We start from the raw sequence: 27,320 nt of genomic DNA, 5'->3' as shown, positions 1-27,320 counted from the left end.
CATACTCTCAAACACACCTATTTGTGTTTATGCAATAAAAGCATATTGTATTGCAGTGCCCCGTTTAGTTTCCCGGTTAATACAAATATAAAAATCTCCCAGGAAACTTTAGAGGCATAAAAAACCAAATCTTGAATGGGAAAGGTACTTAGTGGGCAAAGCATATAGGCAGCGCAGTCAGTGATATGCTTTCCACTCATAAACCGGTCTGGGAATCAGGGTTCTTGTCCTATTATCCAATCTGGCTCAGCAAGTTCCCAAGGCTGTGTAGAATAGGTTTGTTTCCCAGCCTAGACTCACATGTTGGTGGTGGACCAGCCTCTTGTTCTTGATCACTGTTTCAGACTTGTCTCAAAGTAAACAAATTCTTTCAATAGGATCTCCATTTTCCATCACCTAACTGACTTGGTGTCCAAAGGTATGAGCCCAGAGTAATAGGAACTGTCTATAACAGGATCCAAAGGAACCATTTTCTCCCCAGAATGTGATTGTCTCAGGGCTATTTTGAGTAAGAAAAGGCTGACTAGTTGAAGGACAAAAGCTTGCATGGATTATCTCACACTGAGTTCATGGAAGGGCTGCACCACACAGTACCATTTCATTCTTCAGCAAACAGACATCAGGATAACTTCACCTTCAGGGTTGCTCTGAGGACCACTACAACCCTGAATACCCTAGACTCTGTGGATACCTCCTACTTGTTCTGGAAGGACTGGGTCAATGAGGACTTCTTTTCTACTTTCAGAACATGGCTTCTAACAGACATAACCAATTTTATACTACCAGAACTGTCTGAAGGTCCTCATTTCTCCCAACCCCAACTGAGGCTGATTTTAACTCTGAGAAAATGATGTTGAAGAACAGCCCCTCTGAATGCTACACAGATAAGATAGTGTGAGTACTTTAGATTATCAAGACCGTCAATGGGCTCCTGAAGCAGGCCTGGTTTGCTCCACAGCTATGGGAATTCTGCTGGATCAAAGTTCAGCTCCAAGCAACTCAATCTCTCAATGAGTAAAATCCAAGACAAAGTACAAGGCAAAGCTTTACTGAGCAGAGATAGCAGGAAATGTAATGGTGGCAGGCAATGAGGAAAACAACCTGGAATGCTTAGAAGACACAGTGAGCCACCTGACCTTCCAGTGGTCCTTCACAGGTCACCAAGAGCAGAAAAGGGTCATAAACACAACGATTTTATACAGCAATGTCCTCCTTACCTCCATATACAATATCCCTTACATTTGCTCTAAAGATTTCAATGAGAATCAATAGTTTTGTCTCTAGTCAGTTAAAAATCTGACCCTACAAGAATTCTTGTGTCCTTTTATTCTTGGGTGTTAGGTGAGCATGCAGAATAATTGGACTGCTGTATTTGATATTTCATAGGTGCAAACTCAAACCTCAGAGTGTATTTCTCATTAAATTTGACCTCTAGAGACACACACAGCTGCATTTATGCACAATCACACACACACACACACACACACACACATTTGTATATATAAGCACCCATATCACAAACACAAAATTACCTAGTATTACACTAATACACAACTTTAGTATAAACAAGCTCAGCCAAACGTGGTCCAAACACACACAGACAAACACACACACCACACACAAGGAACAAAAACATACACACCACACAATACACACAGAGACACACAAACACAAATCAATGAAAATATTACTGTCGCCCAGCAAAGTTCCTGTTGCATGAGCAGCTACTGGGACCTCTGATGTATATGTGTATAAGGTTCTTAGACTCAGGCAGTCTTTGCGGCCCTCATCTGTAATTAACTCCTCTTCAAAAAAATTTTTATGCAGATGCTTTCTGGTCCTACCAGGAAGTTACAAGCTCTGCACAGATAACCTGGACAACACAATACCAAATTCCCAAGAAAGAGATTCCTAAGAAAAGCCCCCAGCAAGCCCCATGTTGACTCTCTCGGTCCCCTCACTATACCTACACTGGTTCCTTGGTAGCATCAGAGGAAGACAGTGACTTTTGGTCACTACCCAGGAACTTTTCAACCTATTACAGTTCATGTGATATTAAATCTTCCTCAATATCAGTCAGAAAAAAAGCTGGTGAAATAACGTGCTGTGACATTTATGAAATGCAGCACTGTGCCAACTATGAGGAGGAATCTATCCTGAAACAAAGCCATGCCCACGATATAGTTAGCAAAAGCCATGTTAGCAGAGGGATGCACAGTAGGATTCTATGCATGTTCATGGTGGAGCCAATAAGACAAACCCAAATCTCCTAGGGAGATAACTCTATGCAGGGAAAGTGAAGAAATCTAACACTTATTTTTAAAATAGCTGTATTGTTTATTAATTTGATGAAATAAATGAGAGAGGGGGTGCTACCTGATAGTGAACAGGAGATGCAAAGACTACTGGACAGAACAAAACAGGAAATGTCACTTTTATTGAGAGACCAATGCTCAAAGAAGTAATATAGAGAATAACTGGACAACTCAGATGTCACTGAATGGCCTCCCAACATACCGAGAGAGACACAGGTCAAGAAAACAATGCATACACAAAAAGAAACACACAGACATACTGTCAGAGACAAAGACACACACAGAAGCACACACAGACTGATTCACATAAAATCATAACTGAGCAGAAAACAATGAGGTATCTGTTATGGTTCAGGACCAAGATAATTCAGACTATGCAGAGGAGATGTTTCAAGGGAGACCCAACGACTCTGCGATTATTTTAGAGGAATAAAATGCCCTAGAGAAGCCAGGTCATAGTGGCTCACTACTTTAATCCCAGCACTTGGGAGGCAGAGGCAGGCAGATTTCTGAATTCAAAAACAGCCGGGTCTACAGAGTGAGTTCCATGACAGCAGGTGCTTCACAGAGAATCCCTGTCACAGGGGAGAGAAAAAAAAAAAAAAACATCTAACAAAAATCACTAGAGAACACTCTTCTTGGTCAGAATTGGGGGCATATATTAAGAAATTTTTTCATGAAGCCTCAGAAATCACACACCAAACCTGAGCCTGTGAGAAGCCTCTCTGTCATCTCTGGTCATCCAGACAACTCCAGACTCTAAGGCCCAGGAATGACCACTCCAACATCACTCAAAGAAAATGGGACTGACAATATGCTACTCAGGACCTCTCAGTGTGAACCAAGATATATGAAGCCTGTAGAGACTATTTTGAGATAGAGGGGAAAGGGGTGAATGGAAGTGGCAAAAAGACAGCTATGAAATCCACTTATTTGTCAATTACACAAGGCTGTCATCCCTGCAAACTATTTCCTACCTAGAATCTCATAAGATCCCTGTAAAGCAAATGAGCTACAGGCCTTTACTTCTTCCTTCAAAGCTCTTTCTATTATCAAGAAGGGCTCCAACACAGCATCCTTCAAACTTAAGGCATGTAGTGTTGTGATGTGTAATCAACCTATCTCCCTTAGTGATTCTAGCAGAGCAGGAACATTTGCATGCCAAACATGCAGTTTCTTGAACCAGGCTACCTCCACAGAGAGTCCTGTAGATGATCACATAAACAAACACTTGGAGGAGACATAGGTGAGTGCCTGGAGAAGTTGGTGGACTATTACATTTGATTGTCTATGTTTATGTTTAGACATGAGGGCAATCTGCCTCTGATACACATCATCCTACCTGCTGCTCCTTGGCACTTGAGGCACAGATGTTCTTGCTGGCCTCCTCACAGAACCTCTTTTCTTCCCCATGGGACACTTGCGTTCCAGCCTGCTCCACCAGCAGCTTTCTGTTCTCATTCAGTAATATCCTCACTTTTTCCTTTAGTTGAGTGCACTCACGGAGGCGGTGTTTCTGCTTGATGCTGATCCACAAAGAAAAATTGGTGATTCCCAGCCAGATTCCATTGGCTTTCCACTCCTACAAGTCCCATGGTCTCACTAGGGCCCTGAACCCCTGACAGTCCCAGAAGAGTCTACAGTATATGTAGCAGCACCAAACAGAGGCAGGTCAAATCAAGATACCAGCCATATTCCACAGGACTCAACAAACTTCTGAAAGCCCTGACACCAAGAGTGCACCCTATACATCACAGAAGAGGAAATGTTCTTCATGGTTGATTATAGGTCTGTGGGACCATAAAACCTTCAGCAGGGAGAGGGCTTATCTCCTCTGAGAGAGGTGAGCTGACCCAACAAGTGTACACTCTTTCCATTTTTGTCGGGAATCCTAGATCTTTTAATCTGTGGTCAGAACCCTAGAGGTTCAGGGTTCCTGGATATTCCCAGCGTGGTGGAAAAGTTTTCTATATAGAGGGCCTTGAATTTGGAAGAATAAAGATTGGAGGGTCTTGGACACTCTTCACACTTAGGACAACTGAGTCCAAGAGGTACAAATCCAAGACCCTTGCCTCAGGGCAGTTTTCCTAAATAAAAAAACAGATAACATAGAACCAGAGCCCTTGCATTTGTTCAAAGTCCTAAAAGGACAGAAGCATTCCCTGCCTAGTTCTGGGGGTCTCAGTTGTGTCACTGACTCACCTGTAGGAATAGTTATCTTTTAACAGTTCCTCGGAGAACTTCATGGAAATAATTATGGACTGGGTCATTTTATCCATATCCAACATTGTCTTCTCATGTTGTGATTTAATGATGTTGAATTCAGTGTTCATTCTGTGTTAGGGCATGGCCCAAGAAGCAAATAATCTGCTGAATTGAGGATTCAATAATCATGTGCAAACAGGCTGTATCATGGACTACCCAAGCCAATTGCATGCCACATCCTAGTTCCTTAAAACTGGGTCCCCTAGGTGCTAATTAAACTTACTATCCTGGGCAGAGGACAGCAGAGCCAGGGGACCAAATGGAGCTAGCTGACCTTCAATGGCTTCCCGGGCAAGCATGTAGGAATAGAGTACTTCTATGACAATTTTACACTACACTGTGCCACAGGCATGGGTCCAGTAGATATCTGTAATGACTTTCCTCTTATTTTTAAGGCAGGGATTCTCATTCCTTGGTTCCTGTTGTTATGTGAATTCCCAGAGGACACAACTAGTATTTACAGGAGAAAGGCTTTATCACATCTCCTCCCCCAGGAGATTCCTGTGTGACAACAAGGAAACACCAGGAGCAAACTTCCCTGGTGATCACTTTGGACCTCTATGGACAAACACTAAAAGGACCTGCAAACTGTGCATCACACAAATCCTCAGACCCCATCAAAGGTCCCAGAGCCTCAGTCCTGAACAAAACATACACAGCTAAGTTCACACACATAGACACAATTAGAATGCCAAATAAATCCAGGGAGGTGCCATCTCTCAGAATATAATGAACAATATCAGAGTAAACGTGTGATAGCCTGCAGGTATTGCATTCACACACTGAGAGACAGTAAGTGTGAGCAGGTCCTTCCAGCTGTTGACAGCAACAATCAGATTGCAAGCACCCCAAGGTCAAGTACAAAAGATGATAATAAACACACAGCACCTTGTTTATCCAACAATTAAACACCTGTCAGGGCTACTTAATTGAATGATGGGAGATGACACACTCCATTCATGGAAGGAAATTGGGTTAACAGATGGCACAATACAGGCAACAGGGTACTGGGCATAATTCCTACCTGTAGTTCAAATCCTCATACATGTAAAGGTTCAGGATTCCACACATTTCCTCCATGTCATTGCTGATCTTCCTCATATCTAATTTCAGTTCTTCTAGTTCATTTATTTTTGATCTCTTCTTAGTCATTTTGGAATTTTGGGTTGAAGTATTTCTAGCAGACCCTGCAGATAGGTAAACACAAAAGAATTTGCATACTTGATGGCCCAGGAGAGGGGAGACCATTCTGAGTCCCAAGAAGAAGACTGAGGGAGAGAAAAGGTAAAGACAGGGTGAATCCCTAAAAGAGCAGAAAAGCTATCTTCCAGCTGGTTTGCTAAGCTATGTCCTCTTCCTAACCACCATTGTCAGACATATGCCACACTCCCTATTACAGGACCCCTTGCCCTGAAATCTATAATTTGCCTCAGACGTAAAGATATGGGGAACATTGTCAGGTCATATCAGATGTGTTGCAGGGAAATCCTGGATTTCATAGTGCTTAGCACTATCAAGCACTAATTAATAGTGTGTCTTCAAATCCAATGTGTCTGAGTCCTCACCACATGACATGACCAGGGGAGCATCCTTCTCTGTTCTTTTCATCAGATACTCAAGTTACCTACAGTAATCTGGAAGGTGAAGTGCTTCAACTCCCTTCCATGAAAGGAATAACACACTGATATTCCCATAGTGCCCACTCCTGGCATTCTTTGCCACTCAAATTGAAATTAAATAGCTCCCAGAAAAGTAGCTGCAGGTTTGTCAATTCCTGGCTCTGTTAAACTAGTTATCAGAAATTTTTGACTCTTTGTCTGACATTGACAAAGTCCAAGGCTTCAGCTTGTAAGACCTACTCCTGGACGGCCCAGCTCAAGCCTACCTCTACCAGGAAGTTCCCCACTCTGCCCAGGACTCACTGTGCCTTCTCAAGAATGACTTCCTTCTTCCTTTTTCATGAGAAAGGATTCCCTCTTCCTTCTCCGTTGGTCTGGTCTCTCCTTCATCGCCATTCTCTTTCTGACATAGCCTGAGCAGCCAGGAAAACATTCCTGCTGGTAATCCCAGAGCAAACAGAAGTGATGAACCACAGGCAGTTGCTGTCACCACAACACAGGTGACAACACAGAAGATTCTAGTTCTATCCTAGATACAAGAGATTCTCCAAGGAAGGCATTACTGATGATATCACTAGCAACTGCCATGACCTACCTGCTAACTAGTTCTCCCCAACTTGGTCCTTTTCTGGGGTGCCTCTCCTGGAGCCTCTCATGGACCCGTGGGATCCCCTTTGGCAACCTATCCTTCCAAAGCTGGAGAGTTCTAACTGCTTTATTAGATGTCATGTGCTTTTGAGGAGGAACGTTGGTTAGGACTCTGACATGCTTAAGAGATTTTGTTAGCCCCAAATCTCTAGGGACTGTGGATGTAGTAGATTTTTCTCAAAAATAAATATGCCACCTGAATCAATTCATATGACATATACTCCAATTTCCCAGGGATTTCCTGTATCACAGAGGCAAATATCTTTCTCCTATACATTTAATTGTATAAAACCTGGATGATATTTTCTAACGGTGCATTCCTTGATAGTGGTTATTCTTGTCATTCTTTCCATACATAAATACATACATATATACGTATATATATATCTATGTGTTTCACAAAATCTCTGGTTTGCAATGCTATCTTTTATAAGGAAAACTCCCTATTCTTTCAAACATAGGGGATCAACTACAGGGCAAATATAAATGGTAAACTTGCTGTCCCATCTTCAAAACATTATCTTGCACATGGTCCTGTTCTCAAATACAACCAGACAATTTAAGTGGGCATCAGAGAGCAAAGATCATCCCGGACTTTACATTACTTCATTTTAGCCTCATTGCAATAACTTCTCCAATATCTGTCTTCCGGAATGGAGAAGTTGAGCAATAAGGATGTTGCTGGTTGTACCGTGATACTGTACTCACAGCAAGTATAAGACTCAGGAGGTAGGACAGGGAGTGCAATGGCCTGAGTTGAGATGAAACCTCAATTTTAATGTGTCTATAAGTTCAGGATGCTGTCCCTTGGCATTATCATCTCTGGCTTCTGTGTTCTTATGCTGGGTCTGCTGAATCTGTGCTATAATGCCCGCTAACCTCACAGATAAAGAGTGAAAAACTATGTATGTCTTCATTGGGAAACCATCTGAATTTCACTCCCTTCTTGAGCCAAACAATATCAATATGCAGAGCTCAAAAATCAAGGGGAGATAGGTGATAGATTCAAAGTTGAGGTCTTTTTCTTCCAATTTTCCTTTTCTCTTTCACTGAGGGTGGCTTATGTGTTTGCTGGCCTAACGGGGCCTGGATCCAACAACAAGGGGCTCACTGTATACAGGATCAATTTTACCAAGAAAAGGATTGTTGCAGAATCATGGCATGGCACCAGCTTTAGCTCCAGCTGACCTGGTATAGGACAGAAGACCTGAGCTATCTGGGGAAAGGAAGCAGCATGCAGTGTCACACAGCTCTCTCTGATGCAACTGCTAGAACTAGAATAGGGATGTTTGTTTGTTTGTTTGTTATACATACACAAAAAAGTAGGGTAGAGTTGGTACATGCCTGTAATCCCAGCACTCAGAAGGTTTTTAAACAGTTGTTTTTGTTAGTATTCCTGTTGTTTCTATTGGTTTTGTTTTGAACTTTCCCAGCTATTTGCACTTGACCCAGAAAATTAAGCCCATACTCTGTACAGTCCTATCACTCATTTTAATCAGTGATTTTACTCTTAGCACCCACTCCTCAGATGATCTCATTACTCACTTTCAAATAAGGAAAATAGTCATACAGACATTAGTTAACTTGTATGATCTCATGTAACCAATTCATCGTGACTGTAGAGTGGCATCCCAAACTTTGGAAATACCCAAGCTTCTATTTTTGAGTTGACAGGCCTCTGTGGAAGACTCATTATCTGGTATGGTAGAGGACCTGAAATGGCTGCCACCTAAAGGCCAAGACTGCCCCTCCAGTGCCTCTGAAGCCTGAGGCAGAGGTCAGCCAACAACACAGGAACACTTGGTTGGCCACATCAGGTTCAGGACTGTACTTTGGATGAGCCCTGAGACCTGGATGAACAGAGGTCTCTTGAATTCTTGTGAAGGTGAGCACGAACACTTAGACTTGGGTAGAATAATGGATCTTTTGGATGCAAGTCTTTCTTTTTTATTTATCTTTGCTATGTTCATATTTTATGTCAATAAAAAAGGTACCCTACTTTACAACTTCTAGTCTCTCTGTGTGTTAAAGTGATTGCCAGTGTATACACACTAGAGTTACTAGAACAATACATTTTGTCACATTTTGTTAAATAATTAAATATTTTTGTATTAATATCTTTTTACTAATTCACTTTACACTCTGTTTTTTTGCCCCCTGACACCCATATTCTTTCCCCAATATTGCTGGCTGCTTCTTTTCTGAAGGAATATGGGGCAGCTATCTCAGGTCATCCCTTCTCCTACCAAAGCTAAGTGACCCTGTCCTGGAGAAAGGTGCTGCAGGTGCTGGTAATGAATGACTTCTGCTTGGCTTTCTTCTTGCTCCACTTGGCTGGCTTTGAGCAGTTCTTGCAGAACTGTCCTTGAACTTGGTACTTCATCCTGATGGTCCATATGAAGCACTTGTTTTATTAATGTTCTTGAGAGTATTTTTCCTTCAAACCTACTCCCACTAGTATACTAACAATGACAAAGGAAATGAGATATGAGACATCTATTCCAGGAGTTTCCAATTGTTCTCAGACCAGCAGTAGAGAAACCCACAAAGCTGGCAAAGGTAAGTGAGGTCACACAGGTACCTTAGAGCATACTGCTGTTTTCCTGCTGCTTTCCTAAGGAATGTTCTAGAGGATTATCATATCTAGACTCCCATAGATTCGTGTGCACTGGACACCAAAGGGCTCAACATACTTTGCTTTTGTCACTCAGCTTCCTCAAGTATAAAAAGTCCCCCAATTTAGAGGGATTTGAAGGTATAAATAAGTCCCAGTGGATAGAGGTTCCTCAAAAAATGTGTAAGAACAAAGAACTGCTTTAGAATCAGAGAGACCAAATGCTTTCCAAGAGCAAAGTCATAGCTCAATAAATAAGAAAATCTGAGTAATAAGCCATCAAGTGAAAACTGAAAGTTGCAGGCCATTCACCAGTAAGGTTGGTACATGGCCTTCAAGTAGATCTATGTGGGAATTTCTGAGGAACCTCCATATTGATTTCCATAGTTGTCATAGCAGTTTGCAGTCCTACCAGAAATGGAAGAATGTTTCTGTTTCTTTAAATTCTGACCATGTGTTTTCACAGAAGTTTTTGATCTTGGCATTCTTCACTAGAAAGTATACTCCTGGACACCAACCTCAGGGTCATTTTGGTTTTATTCCCTGAAGATTAAGGATGTTGCAGACTTCTTCAGTGCTCTCAGCCATTCAAGATTCATTGTGAATTTTTTGTGTAGTTCTATACCCCATTTTTAGATGGTGTACTTAGCTCTTATGGTGGTTAGCTACTTGAATTCTTTATATATTTTGTATATTAGCTGTGCATTGGATGGGGAGTTGGTAAACATTATTTCCGAATATATAGCTTGCCAATTTGTCCTATTGGCTATGCCCTTTGTCTTACAGAAGCTTTTCAGTTTCTTGTGGCCCATTTATAAATTTTGATGTTAGAACCTGAGATATTGGAGTTCATTTATGATATTTATCCCCATTCCCATGAGTTTGAGGCTCTTTCCTGCTTTCTCTTCCATTAGATTCAGTGGGGATTTGGCTGCACTGATGAATCTGCCTTTAGTTTTAGCATCAATAGCTGCTTGGCTGGACTTTTTGGTCCTTGAGTTCATAAGCCTTCTGCTTTGGTGTGGAAATTCTGGAGTTGCTTGAGACCATTCTGATCATCACCCCTAAAAGAGAGAGAAGCCTTGCATATTATCAGGTTTATTCTGGCCAAAATGCAGAAGAGTATATTTCTCTTGTCCTATTTTGAAAGGACAGCTGACTATCTCTCTGATGCTTATTTTCTGGATGGAAAGACTTCCTATGCAATAGGTCTGCAGTGTCAAAGACATATAGGTTAAAATACTCATAGATGTTTTTTGTTTCACCAGGCAACCAAGGCATACTATGCTTTCTCTTCTCTCTTCTGTCTTCTCTCTCCTCTCTAATTTCTCCTCTCTCCTCCCTTCTCCCTTCTCCCTTCTTCCCTTCTCCCTTCCCTTATTCTCATTCTCTCTCTCTCTCTCTCTCTCTCTCTCTCTCCCTCTCTCTCTCTCTCTCTCTCTCTCTCTCTCTCTCCCTCCCTCCCTCCCTTCCTCCCTCCCTCCCTCCCTCCCTCCCTCCCTCTCTCTCTCTCTCTCTCTCTCTCTCTCTCTCTCTCTCTCTCTTTCTTCCTCTATCTCCCTTTCTCCCTCTCTCCTGATGGAGCCTAAACCTTGATGGCCTGATTTCTCCTATTCAGAGAGAAAATCAAAAGATTCCTTGGAGATTCCTGTGGAGAAAAGGGATTTTCTGGGACTTTCTGCCATTCTCTCTGTGAGGGAGTGAAATTAAGTTAATAAGATACATTTGGATACATATTAATTTATTTAGCGTTATTCTGGCTAAGTCTTGAGCCTAAAGGAGACACTTGCTAGCATAGTAAGTTTCTTGGTTTTCTTTGTTGCTAGCTTTGGAATATAGTCCAGTGTTAGTGAATATAGGCATAATTTAAATTTTAGCCCAAAAAGTATTTGGGGAATTGGGTGCGGTGCTGCACACCTGTATTCACAACAACTAGGTGAGGAAAGAGGGCCCAGATTGGGGAGCCAGCATAAGCTACATATTGAGACTCTGGATCCAGAGACAGAAGAAAAAAATGGGGCCTGGGATGTAGATCTGGGACAGAGCATATGCCAGTGCAAGGCTTGCCCTAGCATCACTAAAGTAAATAAGTAAGTAGAATCAAAGTGTTTTGCTGTTGAGAATGAGCGATTAGAAGATATTTAGCAAAGCAGTCCTTAATCTTGGGTGGGAGTGGGTAGCAGATAGGTAGTTAGAATTCGAGCTCAGTTTAAAAATGTGGGAGTATTTACAAAATACCTTAAGTGGAGAGAGGCTTGACTATACGTCATTGCCTAAAATTGTTTTTTATTTTCAAATGTTTCTGTACCTGTTGGCATTAACTGATGGCAGTATACCAGTTAATAGTCCAGAATTAATGGACACTTAGAAAGAGAAGTGTTTCAAAGCAAAAAGGCCACAATACAAGCTAGAGGTTGTACAGTTCCCCTTTCTGCCTGGATGGTGAGTCTTTGCCCTTGTGGGCTAGGACCACAGAAGTTCCTGTAATCGACAGCACTGTTGCTCACGGAATGTTTTGTTATCCGCGTAACAACTAAGAAAATTGACCCAGGGCAAACGTTTTGAATGTTAAGTTCTGACTACGGAACACATAGTGATTGCGGAATCGGTTCCATATTGCTGCCAGGGCAGCCTTCCAGTCTGTGCTGGTTCCATCTGTAGTCCTTTGCTTCTGGACTGATCAGGAACATGAGCCCTGCACCATGGCTTCTCAAGTACCCACTCATGGTTTTCAAGATATGACACATAACTCTTAAGTTCTATCACAATTGAAGGTAAAACCTTAGAACATGGGATTAGACACTTTAAGTGTCTCATGATTCTGCTTGTGAGCAATTGATTAGTTCAAAATACGTGTAAGTAGTAATAGAGTGTTCATAAAGTTTTAATCAGCTTTGGCTTATGTCTCTTGTAATTTGGGGGTGAGGGTATGGCACCTTATTAAGAAGAAAACTGACTGGGGGTTCAGCTTTACTCCTTTCTGTATAACCCTGACTGTAGCATCTATACACTGTACGGCCAAGACTCTTTCTTGCTTTTGTTTGTTTGTTTGTTTGTTTGTTTGTTTGAAACAAGATCTTGCTGTGTAGCCCTTGCGGGCCTGTTACAATGTAGGCCAGACGGGCTTCCAGCTCTTGGGAGCACTCATATCTTAAACTCCAACATGCAAGCTTTCAACAAGATTAGTGATATGTTCTACATGGAAGTTTTATTGTATAGCCCAGGCTGGCTTCACATTTCAGAGGCTTGCTGGCAGCTGCCTCTGGAATTCTGCAACCAAAGGTGTGCACTACAATGGCTGACCAATGAAGATCTCAAAGTAACAGTAATAAAAGAGAATTCGTGAGCAGCATGGGAGAAATTATTTGAAAATCTAAAACACTAAAGAAAGTCAAGGAACTTTTTATAAACCAAATGAGACAATATGCCATGTATTTGAAATGGTAGTAGCCATTTAGAGAAATAGAGTTTGATGCTGGAGACCTGCCATAAATGCCAAGTCAGATTGGGCCTGAGGTGTGCTAGGGGACTCCCTCAAGACAAAGAAACAAACTGAACAAAGAAAAGGCAAGTGCATGTCCCTTAGGTCAGAGAACCACTGTGAAAGCTTTTAAGTAGGAGAAGCAGTTAGTAGGTCAGAAACTATTTTAAATTGGGGATTCCTTGAAAGTTTCTCAGAAGCAATGGGCTTCTACCAGGCTTTTCCCCTGAGCTGCCTTTAGTGGGAAATGAGGCAGCTTTCCTTTCTTTGCCTACACAGTATTTTCAGCCATCCTGGGTTTCCTCTACAGCTGCAGATGCTGTTGAGTTGCAGTCATTTACTTAGCAGGAACCAGCTTAGACTGGCTTTGCTTTTCAAAGTTACAGGCCTTAGGAGCTGGCTACTGAATTCTGTGTTGATCAGAGTGGGCTGCAAGGCTAGGTTTTTATAAGTAATGGATACCTGAACTTTGAGGAATTAATTGCCTGGCTCCTGGATGTGAAGCTGTGCAATGTGTCTCTAAGCAATCAGCATCCTTTCAAAGAGTAAGAAATGGAACCCGTCTTCTTCCCCAAATAGGCATGGGCCTTAGACCACCTTTCACTTCAGTCACCCTTGACTGGATTCTGGGAAATGTTGCTATATAAAACCTGAAAGTTTAATGTGTAGGTTGAAATACAGGATAGCTGCCAAAGTGACCTTTCACTATATAGAGTGTGGGGAAGAGAACATTAGAATCATAATCACATTTTGGTCCCAGCTTGTGCCCTCTGTCTTCTTTACATTAAAAGGAAAAGTCTGAACTGTGGTAAGCCTTTTACTAGGGGTCTTTGTCTTGACTTGTCTGTGACCAAATAGTCAGACTAAGACAAAGGTCAATAAAAGGGCATTGTTTTGTTTTTGGCCGTGTATGGGCTTTCTGTACTCTAGGCACTGATCTGGATCTCCGACCAAGGCCATTTAATGCTATTGTTTCTTAGAAAGTTCTCGGCAGTGTGTACTTGTAGGTAAAGAAGTTCATATTATAGGGCCAGAAGGACTTTTGAAGTCCATTTTACCCCATGTTTTCCCTAGCTAAAGAGAATAACTGAAGCACAAGAGAGGCTGTCTCTGTGTTTGAGAAACATGGCAGCACTCTCTTGCTGAATGACCTAAAGGGATTTCACGTTTTCAGTGTAGTTAAAATCTCTTAGAGCTGGCAGCTGATCATAGCTGGGCTTAAGGTTGCACCTGAAACCTGAAAGAATCAAAACCCCAAATCTTAATTTCCAGGAATTTTCAAGGTCAAGGCTAAGTGACAAACTAGGGGAGGAACCTGAAGGGCTAAAAGAATTGATCTACTGAAGAGAGCACCCCCCCCAAGTCGGTAGGGACTTCACCATTGGAAAATCACTAACAGCACTGTGAAGGTTTCTAAGGTGGACAGCAGGAAGCCTGTCCTTTTCCTACCCTCTCCCTCAGCCCCTCTTCCCCCACCTGTGTAGGATTTTGAGGTCGAATGTGCATTGTGCACTGCTGCTGCAAGGTAGCTCTTCCCTGTGGCTGTGCTGAAGCAGCTGGCCAGGGAAGCCTGGGAGCTGAGGCTCCAGCCTGTGGATTCTCTTTCCTCAGACTTTAGTCTGGACCAGGGAGTGGTGTTCTCTCCTGTGGATGTGTGTATATATATTCTTTGCTTTATACTTTGTTCACGTAGTTCGGTGCATTCTTCCAGGCATTCTGGATGGGCGCTTTAGCCTAGACATTTATTTCGGCATATTGTCATCTTGGGCTGCATGCATGTCCTCTCTTGTTTCTGAGTCCTCACCATGCCCTTCCCAGCTTCCTGTTAGCCAAAGGGAATCGCTCTTTCTGAACCAAAAGCTCTCAGAGCAGAGCTGAACCTCCCAGAAAATGCTCTTCTCTACCTAATGCGCCAGATGGGGGTGGGCCCGAAGCTAAACAGCACTGTAGAGGTGGCCTAAAGGCCCCGAACCCCCAGTCAGAGGTGGGAAGGCAAGGTCCTAGCAATGTTGCTGAGTGAGGGTCCATGAGACCGAGTTCTTCTCCAGGGCAGAGGGAACATTTAATTAGCTGGAGTTGTACTTTGTGGTCCAAGTATGTGGAGGGATTCGGGGTTCAGAGTGCACCCTAGAACATAGGAGATAGCTCCATGTCCCCCTTTCCCTCAGGAGCCTTCTCCTCACTCCTGCTGCCTAGAACAAGGGGAGGAGGATCTCCACTGCCTGACCTGCTGCTTCATGCCCCTTCCTATCTCTACTCTATTCCCTCTGAGCCCTCCAGACCCTAGGAGGAGTGAGAGGGAGGTCCTTCGAGGCGTATCTCGACATCTGTCATCTCATTCTGGTGCTGGTCATATCCTGGGTCAGCAACACCAGAACATCCCAAGGCTGGGTGCCCAGGCGTGAAGTGCACAGAGGACCCAAGAGGTCTAGACAGGGGAGGTTTGTGATCCAGGGTCCCGGGTCCAGGGTGCTGCGCGGAGGGGATCACGGAAGATGGTGCTAGCTAGGGGCAGGGCTCAGACTTTCGGGCAGAGCCCAGCAGCTGACCACAGCCCCTGGGGCACTGCTGTGTCCCTGCAGGAATCAGAGAGGATGCCTGGGCCTGCAGCCAGCACCACCCTCAGGGCTTCGCAGGAGGAGCTGTCCCTGAGGCCAGTGTGGTTTGCCCCACTGCTGCAGGACCTGGAAAGGATTCATCCTACAGTGAATTGGAACAGGGGGGGCCCCAGAAGCTGATCCATAAAGTGTCCACCTCTGAACAGATGGGGACCAAGGTAAGGCTCGGCCGTGGACCTGTGAGAGGGCTGTGGGCAGAGGGAATGCTCTGGGAGATCCCTGGAAGTGGTATCCAGAAGAGTGGTGCAGGGGGGGCGGGGGTGGGGCGACCTGGATGGGGCGTGGCCTGGCGCAGAGGACTGGAAGGTGCTCTAGGGATTCCTGAGGTGGGTTTAAGAGATATCTAGGGTGTGTTCTGGAACACTTGTCTAGCCATCACAGCAAGCATCTTGAAGCACGGTTAGAGCCGGGTGGCGAGATCCCACCTAGGAAACTTAAAGGGAGTTTGGTTGTTCACCCATGAGCTGCATGCTATGGAAGCCCTGCTGGATGCTGTATTCTGCCAGCCACTGTGCTTTCCCACCCACAGCAAGCTGAGCAGCTTGAGACTCTCAGTCAGTTTCCCTGGTGTGCTGTGCCCACAGGCTGCCCAGGCTTCTGTGTTGCAGGTTCCCTCAAAGTGTAGGGCTCAGACATCCATGGTGGTTCATCACAAATTAATTTCTTTAGGGTATTTCAGGGTGTGGTAGTGCTTTTGTGGCATTTTTGTGCTGATTAGTCTCAAAGTTGAGCTTTCCTTTAATAATGAAGGCAGAGGCTACTGGATGTTAAGGGACTTAGATATTCTAAAGTTCTTCTTAGTTTAGAAGTCTTCAACACCTAGACTGTCGTTGGTGGAGGAGTTAAAGCAAGATTTTGAGGAGGGAAATGATTAAATTAGTGGATGCTCCCTCTAGTAACAGATTTGCAAAAGCAATTCATCTACAGTCATTTCATGACAATTAACTGCCTAAGGCTTATGGGAGTCTTACATGGAAACAGTTTGGATTAGTGTTTGTTTGAGCATGTGCTGGCATGTAAAATTCAGTAGATGTATACATGACAATGACTTCAGTTACCAGAGTCAAAGGTTGCTTCAGCCATGTTTACTCAGACATCTTGGAACTACTGTTTAATGGAGACGGATTTGAAGTTCATAGCATTTGTAATTTTTCTGAATTTCGATTTTTTGAAAACTAAAGCTAACCATACATTTAACTTGTGAAAAATTATTCAAAACAAAACAAAACAAAAACAAAAATAAACAAACCAAAAGACCCAAAACCCTGGCCGGACAGTGGTGGCACAAGCCTTTAATTCCAGCACTCCTGAGGCAGAGGCAGGCAGATTTCTGAGTTCAAGACTGATCTACAAAGGTTGTTCCAAGACAGCCAGGACTATGCAGAGAAACCCTGTGTCATAAAAAACAAAACAAAACAAAACGAACAAACAAACCTGAAAAAGTGAGTTAAAGAGAAAAATGGCAGGTTTCAAATTTGGCACATCATATACTTATATGCAATGGTCAAAATTCCATGCCTATTAATATCAATATCGGCAAGTAAGATTCATGCCATTTGAAAAAAAATTAGGGATGGCATAAATTGAACTGAGGAAGTAAGATTGAACAAAAAATTTGATAGAGGGCACTATTAAGTTGTTGGCTTAATGAACATGAAAGATTGTAATGTTCAATTTTTGGATAAAGCATGTTTATGACGGCTACAATAAATCTAAGAAAATGTTTTTTGTTTGTTTGTTTTTGTTTTGTTGTTGTTGTGGTTTTTCGAGACAGCGTTTCTCTGTATAGCCCTGGCTGTCCAGGAACTCACTTTGTAGACCAGGCTCTCCTCAAACTCAGAAATCTGCCTGCCTCTGACACCTGAGTGCTGGGATTAAAGGTGTTTGGGTTTGTTGTTGTTGTTTTTTTTTTTTTTTTTTTTTTTTTTGGACTTTCTGAGAAACATTTGCCACGATTATGGCTAATTATCAAGTTTTGGAATACTGCTTCTGATATTCATATCAGAATATCAGGAAATCTGCATTTTATACTGGCTCATATGTCAGTATTTATAAAAAATGGTTTTGTGTTCAAACATCTGAAGTCACAGTAATAAGTTGCTAAGACTAACGGGCCTCTGCCTCATGGCCCACCTCCTGCAGTCCAGGCTGTAACTTGTGCTGTTGTGCCCATCATGGTGGCTCTTAGCTCACATACTGCTCCTGAGAGGAGAAGGTGAGGTCTGTGGAGGAGGTAATTTAAGTAGAGCTACTAAAGGTAACAGTGGGTTCCTAGTCTTTGGGAATTATCCAGGTAAGAAGAGAAACACCCTTAGGAGAATGAAGATATTTCCTCATCTTCTCCCTAGGAGTATAAGGTGAGAGAGGCTTGAATAGAGGCACAGGCCCCAGATTTGGCTAAGGCTTAGTTGGTTTTGAGGCCACACTAACAGTGTTTTCTCAGTCATCCTGAAGATACATCAAGACCCTCTAAGTATGATGGATTAGGATTACTAATAGTGCGTTTAGTTCTGCATTCACACACTTATACATACTACATGCTTACATATAGATGTGCAAATGTGCTCCTGATCGAGTTGTGTAGTTAGGTGTATGGCCCACAGGTGAGTGTGTTGTTCATAGAACTTGAAAATATTTGAGGGGAGGAGCAAGGACTCGGACTGTAAGGTGCTTGCTGTGTAAGTGGAGGAACTGAGGCACATCCCCAATACTCATGTGTCTTTGTTGCCTTTTTGTTGCTGTGATAAAAATACCTTGACCAGGAGAGCTTATAGAAGATTGTTTTGGGGCTTTTACTTCCAAAAGCATAAGAGGTCATCCTGGTGGGGAGGCATGGCTGCATGAGGCAGGCATAGCAGTAGAAGCAGGAAGCTGCAGCATGATGCACTGAAGGCCTGGAACAGAGAGAGCCAACTGAGAGCAGTGTGAAGCTTTAAATTCCCAGACACTGCCCCCCCCAAGTGAGGTACTTCCTCCAGAAAGAAACTCCTAATTCCTTCCCAAATAATGCCACTGACTGAGGACCAAGTGTTTACATTCCATAGACTGGGGGCATGCTTGTGTGGAGTGGGGGTAGGGAGGGGTCAGGGATGGGGGCAGTCATTCTTATTCAGACCCCTCTACCACATTTGATAAAAGACAGGTGCTGGGGAGGCATTCACAGGAGGATCCCCATGAGTTGTTGGCCAAGCCAATCAGAGATTCAGGTTTAAGGATCAACCTTGTCCAAAAATTAAAGAGCAAAGTGACTAAAGAAGACAGCTGCAGGTCATAGTGATGCCAGCCTTTAATCTCAGCACTTGGGAGGCAGAGGCAGGTGGATTTCTGAGTTTGAGGCCAGCCTGGTCTACAAAGTAAGTTCCAGGAAAGGCAGGGCTACACAGAGAAATCCTGTCTCAGAAGAAGAAGAAGAAGAAGAAGAAGAAGAAGAAGAAGAAGAAGAAGAGGAGGAGGAGGAGGAGGAGGAGGAGGAGGAGGAGGAGGAGGAGGAGGAGGAGGAGGAGGAGGAGGAGGAGGAGGAGGAGGAGGAGGAGGAGGAGGAAGAAGAGGAGGAAGAGGAAGAAGAAGAAGAAGAAGACAGCTGACCATGACCTCATCGAATATGTGCTTGTGACGTGCACGCGCGTGCACACACACACACAAATATCTTTCCATGAATGACTGCATAGTTATGAAATACTTGCAATGTGAATATTATCATTAGAACAAGCCCACTGACTTTAGTTCCCATTGAAGATCCCCGGGGTCATTCCCCTGTTTGGCAGGCAGTGAACAGTGCAGAACAGTTTGGGCTGGGGAGGCAGCTCACTGGTAGACTGCTTTGCTAGCATGCATGAAGCTCTGGATTTAGTTCCCAGTATTGCATAGAAACAAGGTGCAGTGTCACTCACCTGGAATTCTAATGCTCAGGGCATAGAGGCAGGGGATAAGTGCTTCAAGACTATCCTCATTTAAAAAGGGAGTCCCAGGCCAGCCTGGGCTACATCAAACTCTGTCTCAAAACCAAACTAACAAAAGGCCAGAGTTTAAGTAATTAACCTTGTTTGAAATACTTTTTGTAAATATTTCATGATACACTAAAGTATTTGCATACTAAAATGGACATTGCTTTACTTGAGACATTTGAAAAGTGTCTAGGCATTTTCTTAATTGAAAACATTGTACAAGCTGGCAATGGGTATTTTAATTATACTGCTCAGAAGGCTGAGGCAAGAGGATGGTAAATTTGACTATAGTCTGGCCTATCTTGTAAGGCCCTATCTCAAAACAACAATAAGACATGTATGTAGCAAGAAATACTGTCTTAGTTAGGGTTTCATTTCTATGAAGAGACACCTTGACCAAGGCAACAGAGGGAGAGCATTTAATTGGGGCTGGCTTACAGGTTCAGAGGTTCAGTCCATTATCATCAAGGCTGGAGCATGGCAGTATCCAGGCAGGCATGGTATAGGAATATTTGATAATTCCACATCTTGTTCCAAAGTCAAGCAGGAGAAGACTAGCATCCAGGCAGCTAGGAGGAGAGTCTACAAGACCACCCCCACACTGTCACACTTCTTCCAATAAGGCCATGCCTTCTTTAACAAGGCCATACCTCCTAATAGTGCCACTCCCTGGGCCAAGCATATTCAAACCCACACATACTAACAATACAAGAGGCTACAGGAAAGGATTCTAGCCATGAGAGAAATCCCATCTTCCACTGATCTCTGGTTTCCTCTCAGAGGCAATCGTAAGTGATGTTTTCTTGCGGTGCTTCCAGAAAATCTCTATGCACTTACAAGTGTTATATATTATTTATGTACAACATACACGTAAGAATATATATATATATATATATATATATATATATATATATATGTATATATATGTGTGTGTGTGTGTGTGTGTGTGTGTGTGTCTGTCTGTATGTATATATACACACATATAAACACACACGCATATATATATATGCATTTATACATTTTTTAAGATAACCAAATAACATGGTATATACCTGTAGTCCCAGCACCAGGGAAACTGATGCAGGAGGATTGCCTAAAGATCAAGGCTAACTTGGGTGACATAGTGAGACCCTCTCTCAAAAAATAGACATTTAGAAAATATCACTGTCTATTTTTATATTCGTAGATATTTCTACACACACACAATGTGTATATATTCTGTTTAAAAACTGCTAGTAGGACTATTCCCTAATGGCTTTCTGTATATTTACTTCCTTCTTTTTAGTGATAGTAGGCCATTCAGATGAGCTGTGCTAAATTGCTTTCAGCAGTTCAAAGTTGGCAAAGTGTAGACAGTTTCATTTGGTTGAAATAACACGGTATGAGATCATTTAATTAATCATTTTAGTGGGAGGAAATTGGTGGTTTTAGGACAGTACACTAATCTCACCATTTTGGGGGGCAGGGTAGTGTATAGGACAACTTTTAATGTAAAGAATAGGATGTGTGTGTGTGTGTGTGTGAGAGAGAGAGAGGGGGAGGGAGAGAGAAAGACACGGAGGAGGGAGAGGGAGGGAGGGAGAGAGAGAGACAGAGACAGAGAAACAGAGAGAGAGAGAGACAGAGACAGAGAAACACAGAGACAGACAGACAGACAGACAGACAGACAGACAGACAGGCAGAGAAAAAGAAGTGTGCTGGCCAGCCGGCCACCATCCGGACCAGAGGACAGGTGTCCGCCTGGCTTGGGAGGCGGCCCCAGCCTCAGCAGCAGCGGTCGCCATCTTGGTTCCAGGACTCAGCAGAACTTAGGAAATTAGTCTGAACAGGTGAGAGGGTGCAGCAGAGAACCGGACAGCTTCTGGGGCAGGCAGAAGCACAGAGCCGCTGAGGCAGCACCCTTGGCGGGCCGCAGACAGCCGGCCACCGTCCGGACCAGAGGACAGGTGTCCGCCTGGCTTGGGAGGCGGCCTCAGCCTCAGCAGCAGCGGTCGCCATCTTGATTCCGGGACTCCCTGGAACTTAGGAATTTAGTCTGCACAGGTGAGAGTCTGCACCACAGAAGCTGACAGCTTCTGGGAACTGCCAAAGCAACACAGCTTCTGAGAAAGTCCCTGTTTTGGGCCTTCTTCTTAGGCCAGCAGGAGGTCCAAAAACAAGATATCTGCGCACCTTCCCTGTAAGAGAGCTTGCCAGCAGAGAGTGCTCTGAGCACTGAAACTCAGAAGAGAGAATCTGTCTCCCAGGTCTGCTGATAGATGGTAACAGAATCACCAGAAGAACAATCTCTAAACAGAGTCAACTATAACTACTAACTCCAGAGATTACCAGATGGCGAAAGGTAAACGTAGGAATCTTACTAACAGGAACCAAGACCACTCACCATCATCAGAACCCAGCACTCCCACTTCGTCCAGTCCAGGACACCCCAACACACCTGAAAACCTAGACCTAGATTTAAAAGCATATCTCATGATGATGGCAGAGGACACCAAGAAGGACTTTAATAAATCACTTAAAGAAATACAGGAGAACACTGCTAAAGAGTTACAAGTCCTTAGAGAAAAACAGGAAAACACAATCAAACAGGTTGAAGTCCTTACAGAAAAAGAGGAAAAAACATACAAACAGGTGATGGAAATGAACAAAACCATACTAGACCTAAAAAGGGAAGTAGACACAATAAAGAAAACTCAAAGTGAGGCAACACTGGAGATAGAAACCCTAGGAAAGAAATCTGGAACCATAGATTTGAGCATCAGCAACAGAATACAAGAGATGGAAGAGAGAATCTCAGGTGCAGAAGATTCCATAGAGAACATCGGCACAACAATCAAAGAAAATGGAAAATGCAAAAAGATCCTAACTCAAAATATCCAGGAAATCCAGGACACAATAAGAAGACCAAACCTACGGGTAATAGGAGTGGATGAGAATGAAGATTTTCAACTCAAAGGACCAGCAAACATCTTCAACAAAATTATTGAAGAAAACTTCCCAAATCTAAAGAAAGAGATGCCTATGAACATACAAGAAGCCTACAGAACTCCAAATAGACTGGACCAGAAAAGAAATTCCTCCCGACACATAATAATCAGAACAACAAATGCACTAAATAAAGATAGAATACTAAAAGCAGTAAGGGAAAAAGGTCAAGTAACATATAAAGGCAAGCCTATCAGAATTTACACCAGATATTTCACCAGAGACTATGAAAGCCAGAAGAGCCCGGACAGATGTTATACAGACACTAAGAGAACACAAATTCCAGCCCAGGCTACTATACCCAGCCAAACTCTCAATTACCATAGATGGAGAAACCAAAGTATTCCACGACAAAACCAAATTCACACATTATCTCTCCATGAATCCAGCCCTTCAAAGGATAATAACAGAAAAAAACCAATACAAGAACGGGAACAACGCCCTAGAAAAAACAGGAAGGTAATCCCTCAACAAACCTAAAAGAAGACAGCCACAAGAACAGAATGCCAACTTTAACAACAAAAATAACAGGAAGCAACAATTACTTTTCCTTAATATCTCTTAACATCAATGGTCTCAACTCCCCAATAAAAAGACATAGACTAACAAACTGGCTACACAAACAAGACCCGATATTTTGTTGCTTACAGGAAACTCATCTCAGAGAAAAAGATAGACACTACCTCAGAATGAAAGGCTGAAAAACAATTTTCCAAGCAAATGGTATGAAGAAACAAGCTGGAGTAGCCATCCTAATATCTGATAAGATTGACTTCGAACCCAAAGTCATCAAAAAAGACAAGGAGGGGCACTTCGTTCTCATCAAAGGTAAAATCCTCCAAGAGGAACTCTCAATTCTGAATATCTATGCTCCAAATACAAGGGCAGCCACATTCATTAAAGAAACTTTAGTAAAGCTCAAAGCACACATTGCACCTCACACAATAATAGTGGGAGACTTCAACACACCACTTTCACCAATGGACAGATCATGGAAACAGAAACTAAACAGGGACACACTGAAACTAACAGAAGTGATGAAACAAATGGATCTGACAGATATCTACAGAACATTTTATCCTAAAACAAAAGGATATACCTTCTTCTCAGCACCTCATGGTACCTTCTCCAAAATTGACCACATAATAGGTCACAAAACAGGCCTCAACAGATTCAAAAATATTGAAATTGTCCCATGTATCCTATCAGATCACCATGGTCTAAGGCTGATCTTCAATAACAAAAAAAATAATAGAAAGCCAACACTCACCTGGAAACTGAACAACACTCTTCTCAATGATACCTTGGTCAAGGAAGGAATAAAGAAAGAAATTAAAGACTTTTTAGAGTTTAATGAAAATGAAGCCACAACGTACCCAAACCTTTGGGACACAATGAAAGCATTTCTAAGAGGGAAACTCATAGCTCTGAGTGCCTCCAAGAAGAAACGGGAGAGAGCACATACTAGCAGCTTGACAACAAATCTAAAAGCTCTAGAAAAAAAGGAAGCAAATTCACCCAAGAGGAGTAGACGGCAGGAAATAATCAAACTCAGGGGTGAAATCAACCAAGTGGAAACAAGAAGAACTATTCAAAGAATTAACCAAACGAGGAGTTGGTTCTTTGAGAAAATCAACAAGATAGATAAACCATTAGCTAGACTCACTAGAGGGCACAGGGACAAAATCCTAATTAACAAAATCAGAACTGAAAAGGGAGACATAACAACAGATCCTGAAGAAATCCAAAACACCATCAGATCCTTCTACAAAAGGCTATACTCAACAAAACTGGAAAACCTGGACGAAATGGACAAATTTCTGGACAGATACCAGGTACCAAAGTTGAATCAGGATCAAGTTGACCTTCTAAACAGTCCCATATCCCCTAAAGAAATAGAAGCAGTTATAAATAGTCTCCCAGCTAAAAAAAGCCCAGGACCAGACGGGTTTAGTGCAGAGTTCTATCAGACCTTCAAAGAAGATCTAATTCCAGTTCTGCACAAACTTTTTCACAAGATAGAAGTAGAAGGTACTCTACCCAACTCATTTTATGAAGCCACTATTACTCTGATACCTAAACCACAGAAAGATCCAACAAAGATAGAGAACTTCAGTCCAATTTCTCTTATGAATATCGATGCAAAAATCCTCAATAAAATTCTCGCTAACCGAATCCAAGAACACATTAAAGCAATCATCCATCCTGACCAAGTAGGTTTTATTCCAGGGATGCAGGGATGGTTTAATATACGAAAATCCATCAATGTAATCCATTATATAAACAAACTCAAAGACAAAAACCACATGATCATCTCGTTAGATGCAGAAAAAGCATTTGACAAGATCCAACACCCATTCATGATAAAAGTTCTGGAACGATCGGGAATTCAAGGCCCATACCTAAACATGATAAAAGCAATCTACAGCAAACCAGTAGCCAACATCAAAGTAAATGGAGAGAAGCTGGAAGCAATCCCACTAAAATCAGGGACTAGACAAGGCTGCCCACTTTCTCCCTACCTTTTCAACATAGTACTTGAAGTATTAGCCGGAGCAATCTGACAACAAAAGGAGATCAAGGGGATACAAATTGGAAAAGAGGAAGTCAAAATATCACTTTTTGCAGATGATATGATAGTATATATAAGTGACCCCAAAAATTCCACCAGAGAACTCCTAAACCTGATAAACAGCTTTGGTGAAGTAGCTGGATATAAAAGAAACTCAAACAAGTCAATGGCCTTTCTTTATACAAAGAATAAACAGACTGAGAAAGAAATTAGGGAAACAACACCCTTCTCAATAGTCACAAATCATATAAAATATCTCGGCGTGACTCTAACTAAGGAAGTGAAAGATCTGTATGATAAAAACTTCAAGTCTCTGAAGAAAGAAATTAAAGAAGATCTCAGAAGATGGAAAGATCTCCCATGCTCATGGATTGGCAGGATCAATATTGTAAAAATGGCTATCTTGCCAAAAGCAATCTACAGATTCAATGCAATCCCCATCAAAATTCCAACTCAATTCTTCAACGAATTAGAAGGAGCAATTTGCAAATTCATCTGGAATAACAAAAAACCTAGGATAGCAAAAACTCTTCTCAAGGATAAAAGAACCTCTGGTGGAATCACCATGCCTGACCTAAAGCTTTACTACAGAGCAATTGTGGTAAAAACTGCATGGTACTGGTATAGAGACAGACAAGTAGACCAATGGAATAGAATTGAAGACCCAGAAATGAACCCACACACCTATGGTCACTTGATCTTCAACAAGGGAGCTAAAACCATCCAGTGGAAGAAAGACAGCATTTTCAACAAATGGTGCTGGCACAACTGGTTGTTATCATGTAGAAGAATGCGAATATATCCATACTTATCTCCTTGTACTAAGGTCAAATCTAAATGGATCAAAGAACTTCACATAAAACCAGAGACACTGAAACTTATAGAGGAGAAAGTGGGGAAAAGCCTTGAAGATATGGGCACAGGGGAAAAATTCCTGAACAGAACAGCAATGGCTTGTGCTGTAAGATCGAGAATTGACAAATGGGACCTAATGAAACTCCAAAGTTTCTGCAAGGCAAAAGACACCGTCAATAAGACAAAGAGACCACCAACAGATTGGGAAAGGATCTTTACCTATCCTAAATCAGATAGGGGACTAATATCCAACATATATAAAGAACTCAAGAAGGTGGACTTCAGAAAATCAAATAACCCCATTAAAAAATGGGGCTCAGAACTGAACAAAGAATTCTCACCTGAGGAATACCGAATGGCAGAGAAGCACCTGAAAAAATGTTCAACATCCTTAATCATCAGGGAAATGCAAATCAAAACAACCCTGAGATTCCACCTCACACCAGTCAGAATGTCTAAGATCAAAAATTCAGGTGACAGCAGATGCTGGCGAGGATGTGGAGAAAGAGGAACACTCCTCCATTGTTGGTGGGAATGCAGGCTTGTACAACCACTCTGGAAATCCGTCTGGCGGTTCCTCAGAAAATTGGACATAGTACTACCGGAGGATCCAGCAATACCTCTCCTGGGCATATATCCAGAAGATGCCCCAACTGGTAAGAAGGACACATGCTCCACTATGTTCATAGCAGCCTTATTTATAATAGCCAGAAGCTGGAAAGAACCCAGATGCCCCTCAACAGAGGAATGGATACAGAAAATGTGGTACATCTACACAATGGAGTACTACTCAGCTATTAAAAAGAATGAATTTATGAAATTCCTAGCCAAATGGATGGACCTGGAGGGCATCATCCTGAGTGAGGTAACACATTCACAAAGGAACTCACACAATATGTACTCACTGATAAGTGGATATTAGCCCAAAACCTAGGATACCCAAGATATAAGATACAATTTCCTAAACACATGAAACTCAAGAAAAATGAAGACTGAAGTGTGGACACTATGCCCCTCCTTAGAAGTGGGAACAAAACACCCTTGGAAGGAGTTACAGAGACAAAGTTTGGAGCTGAGATGAAAGGATGGACCATGTAATTTCTGCCTTATCCAGGGATCCACCCCATAATCAGCATCCAAACGCTGACACCATTGCATACACTAGCAAGATTTTATCGAAAGGACCCAGATGTAGCTGTCTCTTGTGAGACTATGCCGGGGCCTAGCAAACACAGAAGTGGATGCTCACAGTCAGCTAATGGATGGATCACAGGGCTCCCAATGGAGGAGCTAGAGAAAGTACCCAAGGAGCTAAAGGGATCTGCAACCCTATAGGTGGAACAACATTATGAACTAACCAGTACCCCGGAGCTCTTGACTCTAGATGCATATGTATCAAAAGAT

General features: G+C 42.5%; 1 protein-coding gene and 1 long non-coding RNA gene across 4 annotated transcripts in view; one reads left to right on the top strand and one right to left on the bottom strand.

The window, feature by feature from the left end:
• Gm26552 overlaps positions 1-27,320 on the top strand; it is a 116,695-nt gene that overhangs the window by 83,524 nt on the left and 5,851 nt on the right. Inside the window, exons 3-4 of one of the 3 annotated variants that reach the window (XR_003950947.1) lie at positions 8,522-8,732; positions 15,525-15,627. This is a non-coding gene — a long non-coding RNA (predicted gene, 26552). Of the gene's footprint in view, positions 1-8,521; positions 8,733-15,524; positions 15,628-27,320 lie in introns of those variants that run through there. The other 2 variants (XR_003950946.1, XR_003950948.1) reach the window with 2 other exon arrangements.
• Positions 1,510-6,632, bottom strand: Gm8279 (predicted gene 8279). The gene is made up of 4 exons (XM_030248153.1): positions 6,503-6,632; positions 5,605-5,767; positions 4,518-4,649; positions 1,510-3,841 (listed from the first exon to the last, which is right to left on the bottom strand). Exons 1-4 carry the CDS (start codon positions 6,630-6,632, stop codon positions 3,649-3,651), a joined length of 618 nt encoding a protein of 205 aa, XP_030104013.1. The 3' UTR covers positions 1,510-3,648.

The sequence above is a fragment of the Mus musculus genome, chromosome 14 (genome assembly GCF_000001635.26).
Source record: "Mus musculus strain C57BL/6J chromosome 14, GRCm38.p6 C57BL/6J".
Classification (NCBI taxonomy): domain Eukaryota; kingdom Metazoa; phylum Chordata; class Mammalia; order Rodentia; family Muridae; genus Mus; species Mus musculus.
Note: the sequence above shows the minus strand (reverse complement) of the source record. Positions and strands in the feature narration are given on the sequence as shown.

Excerpts from the sequence above, each read along its gene's own strand:
- Gm8279 (XM_030248153.1), bottom strand. The coding sequence starts at position 6,632 with ATGTTTTCCTGGCTGCTCAGGCTATGTCAGAAAGAGAATGGCGATGAA. Across the intron at positions 4,650-5,604 it reads TATGAGGATTTGAACTACAG|AATGAACACTGAATTCAACA; the intron begins GTAGGAATTATG and ends GCCCTAACACAG. Across the intron at positions 3,842-4,517 it reads AAAGATAACTATTCCTACAG|CATCAAGCAGAAACACCGCC; the intron begins GTGAGTCAGTGA and ends TTTGTGGATCAG.